This window comes from Pocillopora verrucosa, chromosome 14 (genome assembly GCF_036669915.1).
Source record: "Pocillopora verrucosa isolate sample1 chromosome 14, ASM3666991v2, whole genome shotgun sequence".
Lineage (NCBI taxonomy): Eukaryota > Metazoa > Cnidaria > Anthozoa > Scleractinia > Pocilloporidae > Pocillopora > Pocillopora verrucosa.
Genome location: NC_089325.1, coordinates 10,638,248 through 10,646,062, shown reverse-complemented (window position 1 = coordinate 10,646,062; position 7,815 = coordinate 10,638,248). Strand labels below are relative to the sequence as shown.

Here is a 7,815-nt window from a genome sequence, read left to right as displayed (position 1 = left end):
TTCCAAGCTTTCGAGATGGAGTATACATGGTTAAACGTTTAAAGTTGTCAATATATATTTATATAGGTTAAAAGTTCTCAAAAAGTAGGCTGAATATAAAGAATTCACTTGAGACGGTACACTGAATGTCTTTCTTGTTTAGGGTACGCACTGAAAAACGGCTAAAGAGATCTCGACAGTCAGAGAATTTTTAGTATCGAACGTGATTGCATTATGTGTTCTTTACTTCATTCTGTGATTGGTTCAGAAAATTCGCCTCTCCCTTGCAATGAATCAGATTCATAACTAAACCCAATCGCTACTTGGGCAATTTACTGGATTTTACTTCAGTTCTCATCGATAACTTGGGACTTTTCTTTTTTCTGATTCGCTGTTGTGCTAACTGGTACTTTGGTTTGGTTTTACAACAGTCAATCGACAAGCTCTCCTTAGCTAGACTGACAGAAACTTCTTTAATTTTCATTATAGAAAGACTTTATTTGTCGTGTCGGAAGCGTGTGACAAAGGAAAACTTTTAATCCCTTTCGAGGTTTCGAACTCCAGACCTTCAATTGTTTGGATTCTCGCGCTCCGATGCCTTAGAACTAAGCGTGAAAAAACTCGATGGTTAACTGGGCCATTACTAGGTGTATTTGTGACAGGCTTTAACCCTTTAAGCCCAGACATCAGTATTTATATTCTCCCTAATACTCTCTTCTAACATTTCTAATGTGCTGACAAGGAGCATTTGTTTAACAATCAACTTAAGTAGGTTATCATTTTCCTATTCTTGTGACCTTGATGTGTGACTCAAGGGCAACATTGGTAAGATAATATGGTGCTAACTACATATCAGCTTGATATGTACCATCTGTCCCTCTGAATTTGCGAGGTAAACCAGTATTTATACGATATCTTGTTTTGGCGAAATAAGACGATAATGCTATCTTGACGTTTTCAAGAGTTCCCGAAACGCAATTTAGGCGGCGTTGAACTTTGCGTCCTTACTCCGGATACTTCACAACTTGCTGAGAACCTTACTTCGTGGTGACTTCGTCGAGAACTCGGCTGACCTAGTGTCACGAACAAATCCGACATTTTAGGACAGACTCGTACCATGCCTTGCGCTGCTTCCCTCCACTTTCTTACTCCGTCCCAGTCGCTCTCGTCCTCCCATGGTTTGTCGCCAAAGAAATGAATCACATTCGGTTTTACGTCTCGCATTTCGTAAAACCACTTTGTACATGCGTACTTGATGTGGATATGATGCCACTCAGTCTTGTACAACTGCGTGAAGAAAAATTCATCAGGTCCGACAAAGTTAGCAGTGGTTCCAACTTGAGGCAGAGAACTTGCCAACAGGTAATGATCTAAATTTGGTGTCAGCACCATGATGCATCCATGGACACCATAATTGTTCTCAACAGCGCTTTCGATTTCTAACTCGGGTATCTTAGAGCCATGCCAATAATCATGATTTCTGATGCTGGAGCACACACCAGCTGGAGTTGAAAGGTCAAAGAGGTGGTCGATATTGTTGAGAACAAGCGAATCTGCATCCAACCAAACTATTTTGTCATATTCTGTGAGTTTTAACATGCGCGCTTTTGTCAAACTGAATTCTATCCATTTATGTTCGCTTCGGTACTTTTTCCCTCTCAGGGCACTTTTTACTCTGGTTTTAATGTACTGCACCTTGATTACGCGATCATAGAGTTTGCGCAGTAGCTTCATCGCTGAAACGCTGACGTCAGGCGTAACCATGACTATCAGTTCGTGCATTGTTTTCTGTTGCCTTAGAGACCAAGCCAAGGTTAGTGCTCCTTTAACATAATCGTCACCACACATCACCAACGTGACAAATGCATATCGCGGGCGGGGAATTGTTTTTCTGAACTCGTTCTGCAGGTGTTTAAGAGTGTTTGTCTTCGGAGGAGCAAAGCGCGAGTGTCTGTTTAGTTTTCGGTGGTTAGAGTCAATTATCTCTCGAAGGAGAGTTTTTGAACGGGACATCTTGGTGTTTGCAGCCGTGAGAGGCAGTTACTCCTGTGCTTGCACAATTAACCTGGCGTTTCGATAAAAAAAAAAAGAAAACGTAGTTAGTAAAGCATAAATCGGAATAGATGTCACTTATATCATTTCCGCTGACAGAGAACATTTTTTTGACCGTGTGAAAATTTCCAAGACATCGACAATTGAGGTTTACCTCGAAGAGGGGTTGGGACGAGGGGGGTGGGGTTCATGTCATCTAGCCCTTGATAAAAAGTTAAAATATTAAAAAACGAGAAACGAACCTGACATGCCCTAGAATGTTAACAAGACGCTACTGAATGGAAGAAAACTGCTTTTTGTCAGACATGTTGAAATAACTTGGTATCTATTTACTGATAGCACTTGACTGTGATACGAAGCAAACTGCATTGTTCTATGACACTCAGTCTTCATATCTCACCACTAAATGCAGTTATCCAGATATAAAGGACTATTGCAAAACAGATCATACTTTCTTGAAAAAAAATTTTGGTTGCGTTAACATTTTTGACCGCACCGGCCGACTGCGCTTTGACTCGGTTGTGACTAACAATGCACATCTTCAATCATGTGTGTAAAACACTCTTCACATAATACACAAGAATAATGAAACAAATAAGACACATTTCTGCCATCCAGGAATATGCTCTATCTTCTACATAAATGTTCTCTGAATAAAACAGCATGAGTGATGTAAATGAACTATAAAGTATCTGTAAGAATCTGTTTTAGCTAACTCTGTGCCCTGCTTGACAGAGTGCAAAAATTTATGATCTGTCATGCGAACAAAGTTTAAGAATTTTCCTTCGACCTAATTGTGGTATGACTTACAGATGATATTTGAAGTCTAGCCTTCTATTCTGTTGAAGAACAGTGGTAAACCTTCGAGGAATATCAGGGCTTGAAGTTTTGAACGATTTTAAGAAAGAGAAAAGTGCAAACACACGAGATGAAATTATCAAAAGTTCACAGGTTTCTTGGCAATGTTTGCGACTTCTTGAATAACAAAAAAGTTCTAGTCTCAACAAAGTTCTAAATACAATGTATATGTACACTTACGTTGTCAAACTCTCAAAGAATGTTTTCTTTTCTGGTTGCAATACAAAAAATTGAGTGGTTGGTTCATCCACCGGCAAAGAGGCGACACGAACTGAGAACTGTTTTAATTGCGACAGGCAATCATGGATGCTTTAATTTAAGGTTCGAGTTAAGGTTTGTTTACTAGAAACAAAGGATGGTAAACAATAGACGACTCATTATAGAAGAAGCAAAAGCGTAATCTTGCATTCAATTAACCCTTTACACCGTAACATCATAATACATATTCTCTGTACTGTTCTCTATACAAGTTGTACAAAAATCAAGAGTTTCTTTAGTTGGTTATTACTTATTTTATTCTGGCGACCTTTATGTTTGATTCAGGGTGAAATTAGATGCTCGTAACTCTTAGGGGTTCTTAAAGGTTTAAAACCAGTTTATAAATTTAAAATGTGACATTTTGAAATGTGGAATTTTGTGGCATAGGACATTGTAACTTTTCTATCCTTTTCAAATGCAATCAATGCCAAGGTAGGGGTTACAATTTTAAAGCCGATTACCAGTTGCCGGTAAGACTTCTCACCGCCGTCTGTTCAGCTCGCAAACAGTCTTCGTGTTTGGGTTTCGCCTTACGGTACTGCCGCCAATTACACCATCGGCAACCGCTTATGGAGAGAGTTAGAGAAACCTCTAGCTAACAGGTGAAGCTTGACGTTAGTTTATTGTAATGTATCGAGGTTGAAACATGGGAAAAGAGAAACGGCAAACTAAGTTGACCTCTTCAAAAAGTTAGCTACAATATCCGGTGTTCATTTTAGCAGCTATCAACCCTTTTTTTCGACAGTATTGAGTAAATAAGACCATAACTGGTCACCTGAAACAATATTTCAACCCACAATCTACGCTCCCTTGGTACTGAGAAGTCTTTTTTGAGATTATTCTCCAAAATCTCTTTCATTTTTAAAGGAATCTAACGAAATGTCAACGTTTTTTTATGTTAAGGCTTCTAGAACGATTCTTGAAAAAAAAAATTCCCATCATGATTTCGCCGGCTGTTTTCATTTATTTGCAATTGTTCGGCTTAGAGCGGTTTTTCCCTCGAAGAACACAGTACTTCCTGAATGTTTTTAAATGAAGTTAATCTACGAACGGAGGAAGCAAGCGCTTAATGAATTTTTCCGTTATGTTAACAAATATTATTGTTGATGACAACTAAGTTGACTGTTTGATGAGCGGCAACGCATTAACAATTTTGCAATCAGTTTTGTTAAACTGAATGCCAATAATTTAAGAAGCCAGAGACTTCTAAGGATTTTAACAATAAAGATGACAATACATAAAAGCAAATAATAATGTCGGAAAAATAGATAAAATATTGAAAATAAATGTAACGAATATTCAGAACCGTAACAATTTATGCGAACGAAACATTCAAGCATCATAGTGGAGACCAGAAATATTGTGCGTCAAAACAATAGTTCACATATTTTTTGAGAAAGAGCTCGAACTGGTAGCGACGAAATTACGTAGTTTCTCCTCTTAAGTTTCTCTTACCTGAATTATTTGCAGACTTTTGAACAATAAACTACGTCTGGTGTAGTTTTTACTCGCCAGCCGGATAAAGAATCGAAAACAGCGCTGAGAAGGAAATACACTGGTTACCACGACAACTGTATGATATGTTATTTTTTGGACGATTTCCGTTACACCTGTTTTACCAATAATAACTAATTCATGTATGAAGAGGAAAAATAGAAAGTTTAAAAAATTACTGAAGAAATTTCAAGCCCTTCAAGGGATTTAGATGTGCGCACAATATTAGTACTAAAAAGAAATAAATAAATCTTTAAAGGCTTCAAAAGAGAGTCTCGCCGAGTTTTAAATGAGAAATGAATCCTGAAATTAAACCATTTTTAATGGCAGCATAGCGCTTGAAAATCAATGTTCGAAGGTGTTTTGGCCCAATTGCAGCCTCCTGAAACTAGTGTAATGCCTAATTTTGACCTCTTCGCATCGCGGCTCAAAAATTTAGTGTCAACGGGTATTGTAAACACCTCAGCTTATTCGATGTTTTGGCAAAAAAAAGCACGTGGATATTAGCACGTTGTATAGTATTTTTTGTAGCCCTGTAGGGGCAGAGAAAAAAACCAGCAATTAGCAAAATATCCTCTCGTATTACATGCTAAACCGTCGAACAATAATTAATAATACTTTTATTTCACTTTCAATTATTTTAGCTTAGTTTTTGAAAGCTATCGTATGGATCACATATTTCTTGCATGAAAGACGAAACCATCAAAGTGTTCTTAGTCAAAAATAAACAGTTTGATAGGTTTAATGTTCGTTTCGTAAAAAGGTCAAGCCCACAAAACAAAACGAATTCCACCATTACATTTTGTTGATCCACTTTCCATCTGTATTCTTGGCCTATTTTTCAGCGTAATATGTAGCGTGGGTTATTTTGCGCGTTCCGCCATCCTAATATGGCAAAATGGCGAAGAGGTGGAACATAAAAAAACTTGATAATACGTCACTCGTGGGGAAGAAATTAGAGATCAGAACTCTAAAGCTCTCTGGCTTTAGAAATTGCCGGCGTGCAATTATCGATGTATCGAAGTTTCGCGGCTCGTTATGACGATTGAATTCGAAAATGAAAGAGTAGAACCTTTTCCCTTCAGGAAATTCTTTGCTTCAAGCTGGGTTTGGATGCGCTGCGTGTCGTAAATTGATCGGTGAATATTCACCAGTCGATCTTTTAACTTCATGTGACGGCTTAAATGTGGTCGTCAACGTTTTTTTTCCCCCCAGTTACCGCGTTTAAGCTACATAATATTTTCATGTGTAGGAGATACACGCAAACCTTATCAGCTGAGTAGTCTGTGGGCGGAAGATCGATCGATGACTCAGTCAACGCTGTTGTACGCAATCCTGAGCCCGGCTTACTACGTGAATCATTAAAGGCCAAATTACATAGAAAGTTGTCGATCTATTCTTTATATGTAAAGGGATATATTGCTTGCGCGTATGGGCCGTGCTTATTTGATACTTTTTCGTAAATACAGTGTGGACTTCTTGCGGGTAAGTTTAATTTCATTTGAAGAATGAGTGGTCTTAGATTTTCTTCAACATCCCCCGTTACTTCCTGCGATAGGAATCAAATGATGATTTGTCGTACACAAGCTAGGTTGTTCCCCTCAACAGAGCTGAGGCGCAAGAGAGAACTATTCACTTCTGTAATAACATGAAGCGAACGAAAGTAACTTCCAAGAGTTTATCTTAATTCTTAAGAGCTTCCAAGCAAAGAACGTAATGAGGGGTGAAGAAAAAAAATTCCAGTCTGGCTTGGCTTCAGTTTGCGTTCAAGAATGTCCTTTCAGTTCGCTAGTCAGTCGTCAAACGGCCTTAAAAATTTAGCCGTTAACCGTCAGCCAAGATGAATTTTGCCGTTAGCCGTCGAAAGAGCATCTCAATATTAACAATCAAGCGGTTTAAAACAGGGTTTAAACTAGTCTTTCAGATTTAGCCATTTTACCCCGCTTGCCACGATCAGTTCCAGATCTCGAAGAACTTTTTCACCGGTCAAACAGTCTCGATGTTGTTATTTACACTCAATGTTCATTTCCACTGATTTTCACTTACAGTAAATTTTTAAATTATCACGGTCAAAAAATAACGTCCCACGTATTTTTATTTTTAACTAAGTTCCACAAAAAACAACAGACAATTTCTAATTATCTACATTGTCTCCAAGTATGAAGCAAAAAATTTATATATATATACATACAACCGTTTTCAAAAACGTTGCACATTTGAAAACATGTATTAAATATATAAACCTTTTACTTCCTTATCAAAAAGAGACACTTTTTGACAAGAGAACAAAAGATACACAAATTTAATATGTATGGATATATATATATATATATATATATGTTGATACAATTATATCAAATATAATAGATATTGCCACGTTTTTGAAAACGTGTATATTTATATCTGCACACACATATGTATATATATATGAGAAGCAAATAATCGAGGGTATGGTTTTATGCTTTTAAATTCGCTCTGACGATGGCTAACGCTCGAAACGTCAGCTTTGAAACTCTTAGCAGTGGCTAATTTACGTTATCAGTTCTGTTGATGAGCTTGTTATACTCTCCTGCCGTCGCAGCACCACAGTTTCTATAGAAAGTTACCCCCTTCATTAATATGTTCATTAATATGTTTTTATACTTCTGGTATGATTACATACCATGAAATTCAAATTATTATGGGTTAAAAGAGGAGGAGCTTTCTACCCCATCCTCTGTAAGGAACAAAGTGAGCGTTGCAGTAATTCACCAGTTGATAATTTTGCGGGAGAGAGGCTTTTTTTAATAGCAGCCCAAGAAATTTTATCTTTTAACGGATTTTTTTTCATTCCTGGTACTAAATGTAACTTTGTTGTTTGGCAAAGAACTATATATGCATCCCAGTTAGTTTCTTAAAAACATATGATGTTTATGTTAACATGTATATTCTGTAAGATTTGAAATTAAGTAACATTTGTTCGAACAATATCGCTGACTGATTTGGTACAAGTGCACGTTAGTCATGCTGCGCTCAGCGCATGCTCAGGGATGAACGATGATTAAAATTTCATTTTCCTGTTACAACGGCTAACAATTATAGACATTTGTACAGACGGCGTAATTAAGCTTTGTACACGCTGTAAATTATTAACTAACATCTTCCAAGCGAAGGAATCCCGGTGAGTAATGTATG

General features: G+C 37.4%; 1 protein-coding gene across 3 annotated transcripts; it reads right to left on the bottom strand.

The window, feature by feature from the left end:
- Positions 1-110: 110 nt before the first annotated feature.
- Positions 111-4,677, bottom strand: LOC131773812 (uncharacterized). 3 transcript variants are annotated; one of them, XM_059089764.2, is made up of 2 exons: positions 4,603-4,677; positions 111-2,044 (listed from the first exon to the last, which is right to left on the bottom strand). In XM_059089764.2, exon 2 carries the CDS (start codon positions 1,990-1,992, stop codon positions 937-939), a length of 1,056 nt encoding a protein of 351 aa, XP_058945747.1. In that variant the 5' UTR covers positions 1,993-2,044; positions 4,603-4,677; the 3' UTR covers positions 111-936. The 3 variants fall into 3 exon arrangements, with proteins under 3 accessions (XP_058945747.1, XP_058945746.1, XP_058945748.1); XM_059089763.2 differs by lacking the exon at positions 4,603-4,677 and adding an exon at positions 3,070-3,195; XM_059089765.2 differs by lacking the exon at positions 4,603-4,677 and adding an exon at positions 2,842-2,966.
- Between the last annotated feature and the right edge of the window lie 3,138 nt (positions 4,678-7,815).